Below are 19,649 nucleotides of genomic sequence, written 5' to 3'. Positions count from 1 at the left end.
AAAGTTTTCTTGAAATGTCTTTTGTATTTATGATTTATGATTAAAAATCACCTATGTGAATCAAGGCCCTGGTAATCTGAAGATATGAAATATGTGATTTACAAACAGGGAGAGAGATTGCATAAATGAAGTTAAATCTTCTCCCCTTTTAAATTAGCATTGCATATCTTTTCCTTGATTTTATTATATGAAGTGTGGAATTATGTTCAGAGAAAACAACGGAAAGATCAGAATCACTGAGGAGCAGAAGAGGAGAAGCTATGGAAGCATATAAAGCACTGTATAGGAGAAAAAAAAATTATGAGCATCTTGTATCTGCAAGACAATACAGCGAAGGAAATTAACAGAAGGTAATTTCAAAACTGGTAAGAGGAAATACTCCTGCATGACATGTATATAGCTAAGGTTGCCACTGCTCCAGGAAATCACTACAGTCAAAAATTTAGTCAGATTAATAAGAAGAGGATCAGACTGAAAATGTGCTAAAAATAATCCTAGAATTATGATTAAAAACTTTTTTGGAAAAGAGGAGACCTAAGGAGAGAAGCAGACTGTCCCACAGCATACTGAACAGATCATCTCTCCCTGTGAATCTGAAAGTCAATCTGTCAGAATAAGAGACTATCTACATGAATTTGAGACAATCTAGAAATCTGCATACTTACGTGTTACTACTATCTTAAATTCCAATTCTTCAAAGCACAGAGACATAGGCACAAAGGCTTCATGTGCCTATGTCCTTGCCTAATTAGCAAACCTTCTTTTTAAAAGATTTTAAAATGCTCTTGTTTGTGAGAGACCTGTTGAATAATGAGGCTCTCTGACATGCACATAAATATTTTCTGAACCTGAGGACATCTACCTTCTATTTTTCAACAGCCAAGTCTCTGAAAACTGACTGTTGGAATTCAGTAGGAAATGGAGTCCCCAAGCAGAATTTGTTTGAAAATTTTATTATACATACATACATACATACATACGCATATACAGGTGCCTGAAGTAAGAGACATGGTCTCACAGGACTCTAACTTCAGTTACCTATCAAAGGGGGAAAAAAAAGAAGATGCAATTCCATTTGGAGCTCTCTTTGATTATATGAGTTGACTTTTGGAAATGCTTCCTTATTCAACTGACTGTATAAGCAAGCTTATCCTCATTTTAGTCACCTGACTTAAATGTTAAGTTCTCTAGGGTAAACATCCCATCTGGTCCCAAGCTGTTAGTTTGTGGAATAATCTGAACAGTGAAAGACAAAAAGAACTACAGAGACAAAAGAAAAATCACAGATTATTTCTCATACAAGACAGTTGCCCTTAATTTAAGTGATGCTAGGTTTGTTTTGCTTTGAACTGATAAATGAGCTGCAGATGGAAACAGAAATCACATCATCAGCCTACAGTGGTAGCAAGAACTGCCTACTATTCTGTTTGGAATATGCTGTCCCCTTAAGAAAATTCTTGTAACAGAGAACAAATTAAGAAAGAGTTTAAAAATTTCCAGGGCTTGTAAATACAAAAATTTGCCTAAGGCGTAACACAGATACCTAAGATGGGAACAGAGGAGTAGGGCAGAAATGGTCTGTAAGTGTGGCTGTACCAGTACTGAAAGATCATACATATGAATAGGATATTGAGGGGTGGCAGGGGGGAACCATCTTGAACTTTGGAGTGAATCCAAAATGAATCATGGGTAAAAAAAATCAACTAATCTGAAAAAATCAACCTTAATTCCTTAGAGTGGTTTCCTAATGTTCAAATGATGGTTCTTAATGAAAGGTAACATGATAAATTTCCCTTTTAAATTTAATTTATGTCTGCATTATAAATTCCAGAATAGACAATTCAAGAAGAACTTAATCATGTAGCTCTCATATACTTCCCTGAACAAAATTAATCTATTAATTGCACTGCTACATGTGGGAGGAAGAGAAAAAACTAATCCTCTAATTGTTTCAGTTTTGTAACTTGTTTTGTAATCTGACAGTCAAAAAAATAATTAGAACAGGAAATTGTCACAAGCAAATCAACACAACTTGCTGCCAGATTCATCCAGCTGAGAAAATGAGGTAATAATAAGGGGCTTATAATAACCCAATATTCTTTCATTAATCTTGTGATGAAACAGCATACCTTCAGGAGAGCAGATTGCAGGAACATCAGAGAGAATAACTAATGCTGCTGCTACCAGTCTACTTCCATCTTCTGACAGTAACAGATGTTTTCCAGATTGAACTGCAGGGCTACAAGTTAATTTAGGGTTGAGCTGGGGAAGCTGTCTGACAAGAATACAAACACACAACTCCAGTGTTGCAAAGACTAATGATTTCCCAGGTATGAGTCCTCCTGTGTCTTTGCCTTCTCCAAATTCTGGTAATGTTTCCTTTTCTGCAGCACCATCATCAACTAAAACAAGAAGAAATATAGCAGAAATCTGCAGGCTGTACCTTGTTTCCAGAAAGTTTACTTCTTAAGACTCTTTCATCACCAACTGACAATCCTGATACATAACTATGTGCATGTATATGTATTCAAAGTTCTACGGGCAAACATCTGTTCTTCTGAATAAGCAAACTAAGCACTGATTGTCAAAAGAAAAATGTGTACAATAATTCAGACATAGAATGTGCTGAGGTACCATGCCAGTATGATGTCACCTGATATAAGTGTTTTGATCCTTCTCCCAGATTTCTTATTTTACAAAATGGAATGGTATTTTACTTTAGGAAGTTACAATCGGAGTAAATATTGGAGTCTGGCTTGCAGCAGCTGTGTGTGCCATGTCTCTCCCTTACTCTACTGCGGGTGATCCCAGGTTTTCACTAGGACTTCTCCTTCCCTGACACCACACAAGACTATCCCAACTTTAGTTTCTCCAGTCTTCCTCCTCACTTCATGCCCTCTACTCAACACCAAAACCACCTGCTATCTGTCATGCCATCCCGATTTCTCATGTCAGGCACCTGGACTTATCTAAGTAAACCAGGATTAGTCACCAATTGTGACACACTTCAAATTAAGTTGTATCTTAGAATATCACCTCCAAGAATGCAGTTTTCCAAGAAAGAATTGCTTTAACCCTGATATTATGTATTCAACGTCTCATATATTACTGTACCTTCTGCACTCCTCCGCTTTTCCTTCACATGTTCCTGAGCTGCAAAAAGAATCAGTTGAACCACTTCAAGGGCAGCAAGCTGAATATCAGGTGATTCTCTGGTCAGTATCAGACGATGCAAAACATTCAGCAGCTCTACACCCAACTCCTACAGTAAGAACAATGCTTAATATATTCCTATTTTATTGTAAGAATTTTAGAAACTTGTTAATACCCATTAAAGCCAACAGTATTGCTCTTACTAATCTCACTAAGGAACACAGTATAATTGATACAATGCCAGGAGTTGGCATTTTCTTCCATATCTAGCTCCTAGCTCTCAGTAGCAGGAGTCCTGCTCAATTTTCCCAACAAAACAGTAATCACAGTAATTAGAGATAAGGCACTTAAAACTACTAAAAAAGACCCCCAAGTAACCTTTACCTTATGGCTTTTTAACTCATAAAGGTGGAGATACTACACTAACTCTGCTATAGTATATGCATTTCCTTCCTTGGAGAGAGAACTGACGGTCAGCGGAACTTGAGCATGTCCATGAGCTTTATCACCTTTGCCAAGTTAGGAAATTGCATGGCACACAGAATGGTACAAAGTTTAACTTAAAGGGAAAAAAAAGGAATTTTGAAGTTAGCACTTCTTTTAGGATCACTGGTGTGTTGTGTGTGGGTTTTTTTTGGGATTGTTTTTGTTGGTGGTGTTTAATACCACTGATTTTGTACAGTTTTCTTATCATCTTTAATGTTTACAATAGATTTAATTAAATTGTCCCTTGACAGAAGGAAAAAGAGAACATTCTTTTCTGGAATTCTGTCTTTACCTGTCTATCATCCTACTCATCTAATTACTCCTTCCTGATGAAATGTCCTCAAGTTCACTGCCCCTCACTGTCTTCTCACAGATTCCATGTTGTGCTCTCTCCCTGTACAGCTTTGGATTTTGGTAAAGCATATAATTCACCTACTACTTATGTGTTGAAGATTCCTGCATATACAATAGATAGTACAGATAATGTACAAACGAAAATTATGCCTTAATTTTGGGGTGTTTTGATCATTGAGACATTACCTGATCACCACCTATTTTTGACCTTGGCCATGGAACATCAAAGAGTGCGTGTAGGGCACGTAAGCAGGCAATAATGTTCTCCATTGCTGCATCTGATCGAGGAGAGCAGAGAAATTCCACACTAATTCCTGTAAGCATGAGAAGAAAAAAACCCACATGTGTGTGAAATTTTGAAGGAATTTTGTCAACTGCTATGTAACCCAACAGTAGGTTTTAGCAGATACAGAAACAGCATTTGCATTTTATATTAAGCGAATTCATCTCCTGTTGCTAATATCTTGGAGCAAGAACTCTATTTCCCTCAAAACAATGAAAGAATTTCAGCTTCTACACAGTAGAAGACATGATTCAAACGGGCTATTAACGTAAATAAGTAAAAATCCAGAGCAATTTCTAGGTAAGACACTGAACTCTAAGTCCAATGAATAGGTAGGCAATTAATAATGAAAGTATCACAGAATATTTGCTTAGTCACTGACTTAGGCAATAGAAGGAAACAACGGAGAAAATAGTCGTAGTTCACAAACTCAAACGCAGAGGTTTTATCTTCCCATTTTATAATAACACTAAAGAATGCAGCTATCACAATTGGATCACCAGTAATAAACAAATTACATGAAACCTAAGCTTGCCAATCCTAGAGCAGATAAAAATAACCACTTTTTTTCCTCAGCTTTCAGGACTCTTCAGATGACAATTCATGACACTGAAGATAAACTTATGTAAACTGTGATCCATATTCTCATCCCAGTTGTACAGCTCTAATTCCAAAATGTGGAATGACTTGGCCAACTGACCAGCGTACACTAAAGAGCTGTGCAACTGAAAATGTCCATGTTTTGAACTGCTTTCAGTTTCTCCCTAGGAAGTGAAAATGAAGAAGTGCAATATGCTTGGAAGCAGAATGAACAGCCAGGTGTCTATGGCAAAGTATATGAAATGTGAAGCACTAATCCATTAGCTTAGGAAGCAGGGAAAATGAGCACCTTTTGCATCAGAGGTCCAACTTTTAACTGAGGGAACAATGGAGTTCAAAGGGAAACTGGCTTTGTACAGGAAGACTGGGAAGCAAAAGAAGCCATATGCATCTGGTTCATACAAACCCATTCCAAAAAAGTTACTATGAAAGGATACAAAAGAGAGACCAAAGAAACAAAAATACAACCAGAAATACCTAATAGTGTATATTTAGAGAACTGAGACTGTGTTCAACTGCCTGATAATCCTCTGCAGTAGCAGATGCTTAAACAGAGCTTTAAATGAACTTACAGAAACACTTATTTACTGTAACAGTTACTGAGCACCAACACAGGTTGCCCAGAGAGGTTGCAAAGCCTCCATCCATGGAAATATTCAAAAGCCACCTGGACACAGGCCTGAGCAACTGTGTTTAGGTGGCCTGGCTTGAGCAGGAGTGTGTGGAAAAGATGACCTCCACAAGTCCCTTCCAACTTACACACTACTCTGTGATGCTAAACCATACACTCTGTAACTGTAGGGCCACAACTGTGATAAAAGACACCCTTGAACTTGTATATTTATGAGCAGAAAGCACATTTTTAGAACTCTGGTGCACTCACATAGAGTGTTTTTTCTACCACATTTGAGAAAACATTCTACAGTTTTCTTACTAGGACTTTAAATTCTTCTGCCTGGATATTTTTCTAAAAGATGCTATATTCAGTGATACAGTTAAATTTGAATAATTAAATATTTATTTGCTAGTTTTACCTATTAAAATTACATTTTGGGTTACAGCATCTAGACAGATTTTGCACTCACTAACCCAAGATAAGATGAAATCTGTCAGTATTCACATCCTCAGGAGATTTCACCAAGGGCCTGGTAGAAGAATCTTGACACATTGTAGTTGGGGTGACAGGTCTAGAGAGATTAGTAACACCTTCATCTGGATCGCTGACGACGAAACCTGTGCTAGTAAGCCATAATGCTGTAGCATAAAGTATCAGTGCCCAGGAGTTGTAGTAATGAGGTCTGGCATTTTCAATTGTCTCTGCTGTATAAAATGTACCTCCTATAAGAAGAAAAGTTACAATTTTAAGGATATAATTTATTTTCAACTACCGTATTTTCTCAGTCTTGTAAGGGGATTATCTTTTCATTGAAATCATATTTATCTTATTTTATGTATGACTTTTTTTTAATAATGTTCAATACTAAAATTCAGCCTAATGAAGGCACTTAATTTATATCATTTGGACAGAATCCAAATTTCCTTTTTCTTCTTTGAACCTTAAAATCACCCAACAAACAAGAACACCAGACAAACTACTACTCACATCAGTGAAATCTCTGTTCTCAAAACCAGTCTTTATCTTTAGACACATATACAAGTATGCATATTCCCTATACAATTTAATCTTACTGTGATCTTAACACAAGCTAGGGCAGTAATGATGTGCATTTACAAGTGAAAACACAAATGATTTGCCTTCTTACCTTCAGCAGGTAGTTGTGATGCATATTCTGAAGGCAAAGTTAAGAGCGCAAAATCCTGAAGTGCAGCAAGCCAGAGCTTGCTCAGTGTTCCAAGATCTGCCTGTACTAAGTCCAGAAGTCCACCGGCTGAGGATGTTACATCTCTGTAGTTTTCTTCTGCAGAGTTTCCAATTTTGAAACAATGACTGTGTGCATCGCTTTGATTTTTCTGCTTTTCAACTGCAACTATGTAAACCTGTTTACACAGTTGGAGAGAGATTTACAAATATTAACACTGGGAAAACTACTGTGATATTAGCATGACCGCCTGTTGAACCAGCAGGAGGTTTCCTAGAATCTATTCGTGCCTCAAATCCAGTAGGCATGGGTGAACAGCCACTTATTTTCTAAACCTTCTGAATCCAGTGCCCCAGCTAATCTTGATGCAAGAGTCCCAATAAAGGAAAACTTGTTGAAATTCCTAAACATAGCTGCAATTAACTTCTCTGCCTTTAAGAAATAACATACTACCTGTTCAGCTTCAGCTTCCAAACATCAAACCCTGTTACAGTTATAGCTACAAGACTGAAGAACTTATTATCAAGTAACACACCTACAGACATGATCCTGAAACCACAGTCAAATCATTCCTAAATCTTATTTTAACTGAAATGACATATTGTACTTGCAAACAACTTCTCAAACTATGTATTACCCTGCATTAGCAGTAAAGAATGAAGAGCAGAGTCTTTCATAATTTGCAAACTTTGTGTGTTACCATCAGTAGGTTAACTTCATGTGATAAGATGCCTCTCTAGTTCTTGAAAAAGATGGGCTTCAGAATTTTTCAGACTAGCAACCCTCTTTAGTATCTCCAAAATGCCCCCGGAGAGAAGCTTTTCTCAACTAAAAGGAGACATAGGAGACCAGTTCAACTAATCTGAAGTTAGCTATTGTGAGCATCCATCTCCTACAACTATGATTTCTGTGTCTTTTTCAAGTTTGCTAGTTGCAGTGGGTTTACCCAGGCCAGTGATTAAACACCACCCAGCCCATCTTCCACTTCTCCCCACAAGAGGATGGGGGAAATTCCTTCAAATTCTGGAAACAAGAAATGGGTAAGACCCTAAGTGAGAAGCAACTGCCCAGGGCTTAAGTGAAATGCTCATAAACTACATGTCACAAAAGCTTATCCATAGTTTACTTTGTCATGGTTTCTCATATCTGGGATCCAGTACAAAGTTATACAGAGTTTGTATAACATAATATTTGTATGGATGTATAGTATAATACAACAGTTTACCTACCAGTGCTTTTTTCAAGTTTACGAAGTCTTGTGTACTGTTTAGCAGTATCAAAGCAAAGCAAAGCAAAGGACCAGCAACCTGTATATAATGAAGCATGTAAGCAATTCCTGAAACCATTCTGTCTGAAAGGTTCTAACTCACCTACCAGACACCAAGACTATAAAGAGCTGTTACACTAACCTCGGCCCAAGCCTTAAGCACAGCTAGTATTTCCATGGTTGAGGTGCTTTCATTATACTGTTGACTTTGTGCTTCTTTCCCAGCCTGCACTTTGAGCAAAGAGGATACAAGCAACTGGTGAACCCTTCGAAGGTCATTAAGATCACTTACTACACCACTTGCTATCCAAGCACTGCATACCTAGTGTTGCAAAACAGAAACAGTGAGAAATGAGAGCCAAACACCACTGACAGTCTTTTTTTCAATCTGTAAAATTATGAAAGACAGATTTAATGATTTCATTTCTATTGAGACACAAGCACTCTTGGATAATAATCAATGTTAAATGACAGTATAGTTTAGTATACATGAGTAATGAAAACCAAACCCATTAGAGCAATGTCAAATAACAGCCAAGTACCAACTGCTAAAGTTTTAGAAAAGATCTGAAAGTGTATAAAGTCTTTGAGTTGTTACAACATAGAGGTAATAGGATGACATTTTGTGTACATTGAGGATTTGAGGCTAGATAATTTATTTTCTTCTTCTTGTATGGTGTATCAAGGAAAAACAAAATTTCAGAGGGTCTATTACCTAAGACTTCAGACTTTCAACACTTGCCTGGCATGCTTTTGCTGTGACATCAGGAGGTGTTTCAGGAGCAAAGGCAGGCCTAAGTGCTGCTCCAACCTGAAGAGAAGTTTTACAAAATTTAAGGCATAGCAAACAACCAATTACTTTTCATAAGCAGGCTTTGTTGCAGTTTTTCTTTATAAAGCATAGTTTCCTTTTCATTTTTCCACAGGCTGTTTCAGTGAGGTTGAAGAGCAGGGAGACAACTGCACTCACACTTTCATTGTTCTGCTTACACTAAAAAACATGGTTCTCTTTGAGAGGGGTCTTCAAAGTTGATTCTATTTTTTGCACAGTGCAAAACTGAAACAGCAACCTCTTCCTGAACTCTTGACTTGATGAGTAGGCCTCAAGAGAAAAAACAATGTTGCAAACCATGAAAGTCTTTCAAGACACCTAATGAGTGGTATTTCCTTGCTCAGAAAGGATACAGATCTAAGGAAACAAACAGCTGAAGTTGGTCAGCTTTGTGAAGGGAAACAAGGGGAGAGCACAAACCTGAGTCACCTAATAAAGAATACACATACACTTAACCAGCTTGCAGAGATTTTACCTACTTTGAATGTTGAAAACTATTTCACTAAAGGCTAATGAAAACTTCCTTTGCTGCTTTAGCTGGTATCTGAACACTCAGACTTAAGTCTGATGCTCTTTGGGGCAAAAGTACAAAGTGTAGTACAAGTACTACAAACACAAATTTCTGAAAATAAGTGAAAAGAAATTGTTTTAATGAAAAACAAACCAAAACAAAAAAAAATGAACAACCCCTCTCTCCCCCCAAGAAAAAAAAAACAACAACAGATATTTGACTGCTTCACATCTCTTCAACCTCTATGAAACAGTTCATGAGCAGATCTATGCATAGTATTAGCAGAAACACTTTAAGGGTAGTGAAAGTTAAAAAGGAGAATTATTAGCACTACTTGTGACTTGCTTGGCAGTTTGGGACAGCAAGGACAAATGGTGAATTTTTTTCCCTTGGTAGTTCCAGACTAGATCAAAACACTTCTCCTCTCCGACAAGAAGTGCCATTAGAACAGAATTTGAATGGCAAAAGCAAGAGCAAAGTGAGTTGTGATGTCTTTAGTTTCAGGAACTCCCAATTTCTATGAGAGAAAATGATCTGACTTACTCAGTCCCTGCTAGAAATTGAAGAATGGGACCCAGATGAGGCTTAACACAGCTGCCTGTCATATCTAGTGCAAGTGTGGTCTGGAATGCAAAATGATCAGGACACCTTTTCTGCAAGTCTCAACCAAGACTTAAATGTAATAGATCTTGTGAGTACAACCCTTTTTTTACCTCCTATAGGTTATTTATTGACCAAGGTCTCATAGTGTGATCTCTGGTGTGCAAATGCTGCTTACTTCAAAGCAAAGAGGCAAAGTTTTAAATTGTAGTTGTCCCTAGTATTTCTTGCAATACTTCCACAATTTGGAAGCAATGCTTTATAAAAAAAACAAAGAGGCAAAGTTTTAAATTGTAGTTGTCCCTAGTATTTCTTGCAATACTTCCACAATTTGGAAGCAATGCTTTATAAAAAAAACACCCCAACAACCCAATGTTCTATTTTGTTTTTCCTGTATTCAAATAGTAAAGAAGGAAAACTACTGAAACTTGCAAAACTTTGAGGCTAAAACATCATATGCCAACAGAAAAGATGCTTTCTTAAGAAAGTTAAGTCTGAAGAAATCAATAATAGTTTCAGTAACAAATTAACTGAAATCCAACTCTATCACAACATACTGCAAAAAGCAAATTTCTTTTAGTAATTAACCATAACTCTGAATTTTTCTAAGTTACTAGCAATGGTGCTTACATTGGCTTGATATTGCTCCAGAATTACATGACCTGGAAACTCTGGTTCTGGTACAGCTGCAAACTTCCGAACAACGATTTGCAATGTCTGAAGCCCAGAAAGACGTAGCTGATCACTATGATCTGTGGCAGCCATAAAAGCCATACGGATCAAGTCAGCTAAATGCAATACCAAAAAGTCATCTGAAGAGAGAACAGAGATTAAAGAAGAAAATAGTTTTATTAGATTTAGATGTAAGTCCTTTTTTTTTTAGACATCTGCCTTTTAATAAGACTGCCCCCAACATTTTCAAAATGCTGATCTAGGCTCCTTTCCATTTGAATGTTAAAAAAAAACCAACAACCAGACACCTAACCATAAATATTTTTATGTATGAGGAATTTTCTAAAAAAAGTTTTGAGGAAATCGCCTCCAGATAAACAGAGAGGCACTGAAAACTGGCACTGTGTTTCTACTGGTGATGATGCAAATTTTGGAAAAAAAAAAAAGAGTGGAGTTTTTCAGTCATACTGCCAGATACCAAACTGTGATGATGTAGGCTGGTGCCAGCTATCACTTCTGATTGTCAAAGCTTATGCTTTTTATTTTGGCAAATAAAAATTGCTCTATACCTTAATAAATACAGGCTTCTAATCAGAGTGATTAAAGGTTTCAATGTTCACAAGTTTTTTGATGAACTTCAATAAGATGAAACAGCTAACATTTATTTTAAGCATACTTCACCTTCTGTGAAATTCTTTCAGTGCTTAACACATACCTCTTGAATCACGTTGTTTTCTTTCCTGAGCCAAAGTTACGTCAAAATGTGCACTGCCTGCATTTTCACACTGGCTTATAATTTTACAGACACATTCTGCAGCAAAAACTCTAGTAGACCATCGTGGATTACTGAAAGGATGGAACCTCTCATCACTGTCAGATGTTAATATAGATGCATCATCCACTTTGGCAGTTTCCTCTTCCTGAGTGGTATCTATTGAAACTACTGTATTGAAATCTGTATTTAGGACAAAGGAGGAAGAATAAAAGAAATCATAGAATCATAGTATTCTGTCTTACTGTAACTGAAAACTACAGAAGGACTCATAAGAAAATATCTGAAGTCCATCTCTCTATGAGCCCCTTCAATCTTGCTGCCTTAAAGTAAATGCTAGAATTAAAAACAAAATGTAAGAAAACATTCATTTGATATCACTTGCTGGAATACAAGAAATACCATGAAAGTAAATGAAGAACTTCAGTGAAAGAAATGAAAGAAATAAAAAACCCTTTTAAAATAAGTGTGGCACATTAGAAGCTAGTACCTTTCCAAACAAATGCAAATATAAATGCAAGTTCTCCTCCTGTACTGAAGGTAAAAGAAGACACCCCTCCACCCTCCCCAGTATTCAACATAGTAATTGATTTTCTCTGCTCAGAGTTTCACTGTGATATAGTACATCTGCATGATTCCTGTTATTAATAGAAGAGAGGGGCTGAATATTTTTCTTGTAAGTAACTGCAGAGGACCCACAAGCCTACCTGTATCCTGCATTTTCATTTCTGATATAGAAATAAATTAAAATTAAGACTATAAATCAGCAAGAATATGAACAGACAAGACATAGTAAAATGTTTACAAAAACTTGTTCAATAGGGAAAAGCAATCAGAATGGAGAAAGTCACATTCCTTCTGAAAGAACTAAGTTAAAGGGTCCAGTGTTTCATTATGAAGGACAATGATATACTTCATAAATGTTAAGCATTCAAGAAACAAAGATACTTTCCCCTCACTGTCATGCTGTACTGCTGCTGGCCTTATTTTCATTGTGTTGTCAACTACAGTTTATTAGCACCTACCAGCTGAGGCAGCAAGAACATCTTTACAAAGCTTCAGCCAAAAAGAGAGCTTTTCAACTGCCATTGAAGTAAGCATATGAGTCAGAGTCTCTTTGATATCTTGGCACAATCTTTGATCCAATTCTTTGTCCAGCAAGCCGAGCAATGCCCCCTCCAGGCCTATTTCTCTGATGTTAACATCTGTTAAGAACAAAATCCGTAAGCTGAATGCTGCGCATAACAAAACTGCAGTAATGACCACAGAAACCCAACCGAAGGTTGCACATAAGAGTATTTTGTGAACACGTATCTAGTCCTGAAATACTTCTGAAATAACAGCATTAACTCCTTTCATACCGTATCTAAATCATCTGAATACAAAATAAACTTTGAACTTCTCCAGAAATGTACTAACAAGAAGAAAAAAGTTACCCATGGGTGGGGGGATCCTACTCTGAATTTCACAGTATTGCCACCACCAGAGCGTCTGAGTTTCTGAGAAGCATTATCTTTGGCCATCTCATTCTTCACACTTACGCATGAGGTGACTCTAGAACAATGTTTTATCTTGAAAAGGAAATTAAAATTTTTCTCCAACAAAGCTCAAAACCAGACACATGGAAATAATTTGTTAAATGAGTATGTCCAATTTTTATTTGCCCAATATGACCGATTTTAAAAAGCAGTTTTACAAAATTTAGCACCAGCTACTAAGGATAAAAATAACTGTTACATCTGAATCGAGGAAACCTATCTTTTATGAAAGTTTCCAAATCAGCTTGAATTGAAATCCAAAGTAAAATCATTAATTACCACTGTCCTCGGATGAACTAGAGATCATTCTCAGGCCTTTTAGCAAAAAAAACCAAAAAACTTTAGGAAGTTTTCATATGCATAGCAGAGTTTAAAATTCTCTATCAATGTTTCAAGATATTTGATGTCATACTTCAATACATCACCTGGAGTAAAATCTTCTCTGTTCTCTTTCACTAATGCAACAGCATATTCTGATACCTCAGCAGCTTCTCTTTGCACAAGTTGACGTAAGCATGCTACCACTGCACGTCTCAATAGTAAGTATGAGCTACAGAGATTCACCTGAAATATGCAAGAAGAAACAGTAAGGTGGCTAACACACCTCTATAGTAATATCTCAGTAAGGCTAGTATTTTCAGAACAATTGCAGTTATGACAAATCTGTGAAGTCAGTAAGCATGTAATTGATGCTATTTTTGCTCAGCTATTTTATTTATTTTTTTTAATCCCAAATGAAAGGCTTTGCAACACCTGTAATCAATTTTAATATATCAGTATTTTCAACATTTTCTCACCAAAGGTAACTTGTAAGACTGGTTTGGGTTCCCATCAGTAGGAAGTAGGAAAACCCACATTAACTTCAGTGACAGCTAAATCATGGTCCCAAAGAACAATGAACTCTATTCTTCGACTACAGGGTACATATAATGGGTTTGAAAACTCAGTGCAAGAGAAAATTACTCTAGTCATCCTGACATGTAACTAGAGAAATGCCAGCGTAACCAAGGGTGAGACAGTTAATGAAGCTTTAGTAAATCTGAACTTCCATGCATGAAAGGAAGTTTACAGGAAAGGGCAAAAAGAGCACTGCTGCAATTTCATCACAAAAAAATACTATATACTCAGATTCTATCAAAGTACATTTTAAAGGAGGTGAGAGGAAGGGTGAGAATTACTGGTGAATGTATGACACTGAGATAAGTCAGCTCTCCTGAGCAATTTCTGGCAAAAAAGTTTACAGCATCACCATAGTTTAACAACACCAGGCCAGCGTTTGTTCTTTATACTGAAAAATACATTAGAACAGGTTCACTTTTACATGAACAAGAAAAAAGACTTAAAAAAAGGATGACATATCCGGGGGGGGGGGGGTTGTTTGCTTGATTAGTTTTTTATTTTATTTTTATTTGCTTACTTTCAATTTTCAGAACGTTCTGAAAGGGATTCCAAAGATACAATGAACCACCTGTGTGGCTATGCAGCTTCTTTTAAATTAATATTAGGTTATAATAAAAACATTATTCTCTGCAACTAAGCAACTGTGCACCCTTAGCTGTTGCCATCCTTAAAACAGAGCTGAGTGTCTGCTGCAGGGAAACCTTGCAGCAAGGTCATGCACTTCATTTGTCAGCAACAGGTTAATGTATGTTAGTCAAAATGACTAATATATATTAGTTAACATAGAGTTAAAAAGAACAACTTAAGGAAAAAAAGAGTGATACAGAATTTCAGCTTCGTTACATTAACAAAACTAAGCTTCATCTTTTGAATGCCTATGCATGCATATGAATCTACAATACTCAGAATTACATGTTTAATACACACAGAGACACAATCTCTGCATAATTTTTCTAAAAGAAAAGAAGTCTGACTCAATAAGTATGTCTGCAAGATATTTTAATTGAAACTTTAAAAATAAGTGAGTTTTTTAATGCAATATTTATGCAAGCACTCTATACATTCTTTTTCAAGCTGGACATGCATAAATTCAGTGCTCATTTTTAATAGGGAAAAAACAGAGGATCCAGTTCAGGCTGCAAGATGCACATTTTTCACCTGTCTCATTCTCTCATATTCTAAGCAGGGGATAGGACTAAATAAGATACAAAATGCAAGCATCACATACAAACTTAAATGAAAAAACAGTTCCCTTTCTGTGCTTAACATGTTAAAAACAAAATTATGTCTCACTAAGCACATAAATGAAATGTATGCCTGCCATCTGCAGAAAGTTAGGATGGGTCTGGTTAGGATGACAATCAAATGTCACTTGACATGCTAAAAGAAATTACATTAAAATGGTTAAAAGGAAAAGATAAAAGGTGAAATAAAAAACACCACGGCAAACTGCGAAAGTTTAGGATTAACAAGGCACAGGGACCTACCAACACAGAATTATCCAACAAGATTTCCTGCACAAAAACAAATGACAAACCAGTCATGACAAAACCAAAATATAGATATCACAGTGATACCAACCACACATGGAGACATATATTAAAATTAAGATTCTTACCTCAAACATAACCAACCCCTAGTGTACTTAGTTCATTTATCTTATATTTAACATTGTACACACTTAAATTGCAAGCCAGCTGCCCCTAAAATTAGTACTTAAACAGTATCAAGAGAATAGCAGTGCGTAATTATGGACACTGTACACTTACTGTGTTTCAAAATACCTTTAATGTCTTCCAGCTGAAAACTGGTATTCACTATAAGATTACACAGATAAGCTGTGCTCACCTAAGTTAGCTTTAGAGCTAATGCTAGGCATGATTAAAAGCATATGATTTCTATTCTGCTGGAGCCAAGAATACAACTTGCAGAGTAAGCATTACTGTTAGATGCAAAGCCCCATGAAAAAAGATCCAATGGACAAACAAGGAATACTTTCAGAAGGGACACTAGATAATGACAGGCATAAATACACAATCAAAACCAAAATCAAACAATGAGTCAGTGAAGCTGTGTATCTACTGCCTGAGTCTTGTTTTGTAAGTGTTAGCACAATCACAAATTCAATGGCCTAAATACTTTGGGGACCTGAACCATCTCATGCTCTAGGGGGTGTAAATGCAGGTGGAGGAGGAATCCTGCAGCTGCTCACAGAAGTTGTGCTGGCACGGCTACTGCTACATTTATTTATAGAAGAAATGGGGGAAGAGGGAGAAGAGGAGGGGGAAAAGAAAGAGAAAAATACCTTTTAAAAATTCTGAAACAGACAAGTTTAAAGACACAGAAACCTTAGGGAGAAAGGGTGAAGAAGGGAGTTCATGAACAAGTTCATGAAAACGAGAAGAATTCACCCATATAAGGCCACTGATTTCGGTGGACTCCTCCCCCACGAAGTTCACAATTGTTTCTGGGGTAGAGGTTAAAATACACATTTAGAGACACACGAACACTTGAGCCATGAAATGTGCTTCTTCTTAAATGAGTAATTTTATATTAAAAAGTCACTAAAGTCCTGTATGAAGTACTTTGAAACAATTTATAAAAGCAATGAAAAGCAGTAATATTGTACAGACAAATTTATCGTGACATCCTCTTTATTATTAAGTACTTGCTATTAGATAAGAGAGATCATACTGTATACGGAAGCAGACCACACATGGACTTACACATGATCCCAAATGCTAATACAACCTATAAGCAAGAAAGTGACTTATATGATATGCTGTGATTTTATTGATGCAAGAAAAAAAAAGTGTTTTACCCAGAGAACAGAAAATGGTATATCTTAAAAAACCCAAATTCTTTTAATGAATTCCAGTATACCGATGCCTAACACAATGTGGTTGCTGAAAGAGCTTCTCCTTCAACTTTTCCTGGCTCCCACAACCATGTTTCTTGTCAAACATAACAAAGATAATAGAAGGAAAGTATTAAAAACCCAACCCTACCTTAATGTCTGTGGTTTTTTTTTTTTCTCTCTGGTTTACAGGGAGATTGGGTGGTCTTATTAAAAAAAAAAACAAAACAACAACAGAGAAACCAAGCATCCCATCCCCCTCCAGACAAACAAACACAACCCTAGCTAGCCCCTGAAAACCCACCAAGGCTAACAACTATCAGGAAATTACTTTTGCTTTCTGCATAGAACAAAGTGCTTCAGAGCAGAAGAGAGGAAAATGGGGGGGGGCAAAACAAAAACAAAAAAGCAACCCCAGGAAACAAACACGTCCCTCCTCGCCTCTTTCTCAAACAGGGCTGAAAAAAAACACCTTCTGTTGATTTTTTCCAAAGACTTAGTTTGACTATTACTTAACTGTCAGAAATTTTTATACTGACTGCTAAGAAGTCAGCACGCTGAAGCACTAGTGCTACAGAAATTACAAACCAGAGAAATCTATGGTTTTTCACTATTCTGGAAAAACAAAAACCAACAAAACAATTCTCAGTAACCAGTAAATACTTTTTTTTTTTAATCCTTCACCTAAGACAAAAAGCAGCAGAGGAAAAAAACTGGCCAACATAAAATAGCTGGTAACAATCCAGCACACAGCTGTAATGGATGGTATATCCTGCCAGACAACTGGCCTTAGTAAGAGCAGCAGAATACACCCGCAAACACTTCAGAAGGCCAATATTTTTACAAAATGTGCTCATCTTGTAAAGGGGAAGCAGCAAGTGTGGAAAAAAATTAAAAGCATAGAGGACACTTGCCTGCAGCAGTATGGAACACTTCACCCCTACACAATTATCAGTTTCTCTGGTTAAACAAGCACCTGTATTTTTTAACTGCTTCTGAACAAAATGTCTTAAAATACAAGCACATAAACTAGTAAAGATATACTCACACATAAGCAGCTTACAAGGCTAGACAAGTTAACATGTCGAGGAGCAAACATGTGAAGCTGCTGAAGGCAAGAGATGGCTTGAGCCTGAACAAGACAGTCAGGATTATCCTGCATCACCGCACAGCCCAGGAGGCAGGAAGTTCTTAAGGCTGAAACTGTAGTACTGCTGCCTATATTGAGAATAAAAAAGGGTTTTGTTTTTTGTTTTTAAAACATCAACTTGTTTTTCAAAACATACCTGCCTTTTTCCCAAGCCACCCGTAACTCTCATCCTCTTGAAGCATACCTTCCCTATTTGTGTTACACTCTGATACAAGTGAGATTTCAGTGTCCAGCTATCTAAAAGTTGATTTAGATGAATATTTTCAATGTCTACATCATAACTAAGACACAGACTGGCTCCTAACTCTTGAAATATTAAAACCTTCTGTTTCATGCTAAATGTATGAATTTTCAGCCCAAGGCAAGGTTTGGAGAACCAGTTAAAACAAACAGAAAGATGTCAAAAAGAAACACTATTTTTGGAAAACTTGCAGTCATGTCATCTTGATTGCATACACCTATGACATATGAAATACTGTCTTACAATAAGAAAAAACACTTAGCATGCACTTCTTTGTTGATAAAATTTGGCTTACACATTCAAACAATGTTTAGCAATTGCGCTGCTAAACCAAACAAAGCTGACCCTATTGCATGTTGTGTACCTTGTAACTCAGGGCCCAGCGTGGTAATAAGTGCATTTAAACAGCGACCAAGGCTTTGGTGGACTTCAGTGTAAGCAGGAGGCACAGTCAACAGCAACATGAGAACAAGAGATAAGGTAGGTTCCACATGCACGTGATATAAGGGGCCAGCTAAATCTACTATCAGTGACAGAGAGTGCAGTGCCCATGCCTGTAAAATAAGAGAAGCAGTCATGTAATATCTATACAATAGTATAAATGTAAGATCTTTTAAAACTTTGATAGTTCAAGTGAGATTCACTAAATAAGTGTAATAAAAGTTGCACTTTTAGGTTCCAAAGGGACAAATGTAGAGGTAATACAAGGAAACTGTAGAAGCCTGATGCTTAATAAGCCATTTTGAGTATTTTACAAGAAACTATGTTATGCAATAAAAGAACCATTTTAAATTTGTCACTGTTAACTAAAAAAAATATTAATCCATTAGTACATTAAATTAAGACTGACCATTATTTCTTAAATACATTCTACCCTTTGTAAAATTTCTGATGGTCCCATGTTGGTCGAAGAGGAAATGAACATGAACTGGCTTCAGTGTGCGCTCACAGCCCAGAAAGCCAACCGTATCCTGGGCTGCATCAAAAGAAGCATTACCAGCAGGTCAAAGGAGGTGATCCTGCCCCTTTATTCTGCTCTCGTGAGACGCCGCTTGGAGTATTGTGTGCAGTTCTGGTGTCCTCAACATAAAAAGGACATGGATCTGTTGGAACAACTCCAGAGGAGGGCCACGAGAATGATCAGGGGACTGGAGCACCTCCTGTATGAAGATAGGCTGAGAAAGTTGGGGCTGTTCAGCCTGGGGAAGAGAAGGCTGAGTGGAGAGGTCATAGCAACCTTCCAGTATCTGAAGGGGGGCTATAGGGATGCTGGGGAGGGACTCTTCATTAGGGACTGTAGCGATAGGACAAGAGGTAAAAGGTTAAAACTTAAACAGGGGAAGTTTAGATTGGATGTAAGGAGGAAGTTCTTTACTGTGAGGGTGGTGAGGCACTGGAATGGTTGCCCAGGGAAGTTGTGAATGTTCCATTGCTGGTGGTGTTCAAGGCCAGGCTGGACAGAGCCTCGAGTGACATGATTTAGTATGAGGTGTCCCTGCCCATGGCAGGGGGCTGGAACTAGATGATCTTAAGGTCCTTTCCAACCCTAACTATTCTATGATTCTGTGTGCAATAACAAGAGTATTACAAAAAAAGAAACCGCAAACTACAAC

At 37.1% G+C, this 19,649-nt stretch overlaps 1 protein-coding gene across 9 annotated transcripts in view; it reads right to left on the bottom strand.

The window, feature by feature from the left end:
* Positions 1-19,649, bottom strand: part of HEATR5A (HEAT repeat containing 5A) — a 66,389-nt gene that overhangs the window by 4,955 nt on the left and 41,785 nt on the right. For 6 of the 9 annotated variants that reach the window (XM_061367613.1, XM_061367611.1, XM_061367612.1 and 3 more), the window contains 14 exons: positions 18,401-18,590; positions 17,694-17,863; positions 15,276-15,302; positions 13,314-13,452; positions 12,376-12,555; positions 11,294-11,533; positions 10,537-10,718; positions 8,706-8,774; positions 8,106-8,285; positions 6,640-6,874; positions 5,966-6,214; positions 4,180-4,307; positions 3,115-3,262; positions 2,130-2,402 (listed from right to left, as the gene is read on the bottom strand). In XM_061367613.1, coding sequence (XP_061223597.1) covers positions 2,130-2,402; positions 3,115-3,262; positions 4,180-4,307; positions 5,966-6,214; positions 6,640-6,874; positions 8,106-8,285; positions 8,706-8,774; positions 10,537-10,718; positions 11,294-11,533; positions 12,376-12,555; positions 13,314-13,452; positions 15,276-15,302; positions 17,694-17,863; positions 18,401-18,590 — 2,410 coding nt within the window. The remainder of the gene's footprint in view (positions 1-2,129; positions 2,403-3,114; positions 3,263-4,179; positions 4,308-5,965; positions 6,215-6,639; positions 6,875-8,105; positions 8,286-8,705; positions 8,775-10,536; positions 10,719-11,293; positions 11,534-12,375; positions 12,556-13,313; positions 13,453-15,275; positions 15,303-17,693; positions 17,864-18,400; positions 18,591-19,649) is intronic. The other 3 variants (XM_061367615.1, XM_061367616.1, XM_061367614.1) reach the window with 3 other exon arrangements.

Source organism: Neopsephotus bourkii, unplaced genomic scaffold, assembly GCF_033783945.1.
Source record: "Neopsephotus bourkii isolate Nb327-2 ecotype Australia unplaced genomic scaffold, CSIRO-AGI_Nbou_v1 NB_1388, whole genome shotgun sequence".
Classification (NCBI taxonomy): Eukaryota; Metazoa; Chordata; class Aves; order Psittaciformes; family Psittacidae; genus Neopsephotus; species Neopsephotus bourkii.
This window is presented reverse-complemented; position numbering and strand designations above follow the sequence as displayed.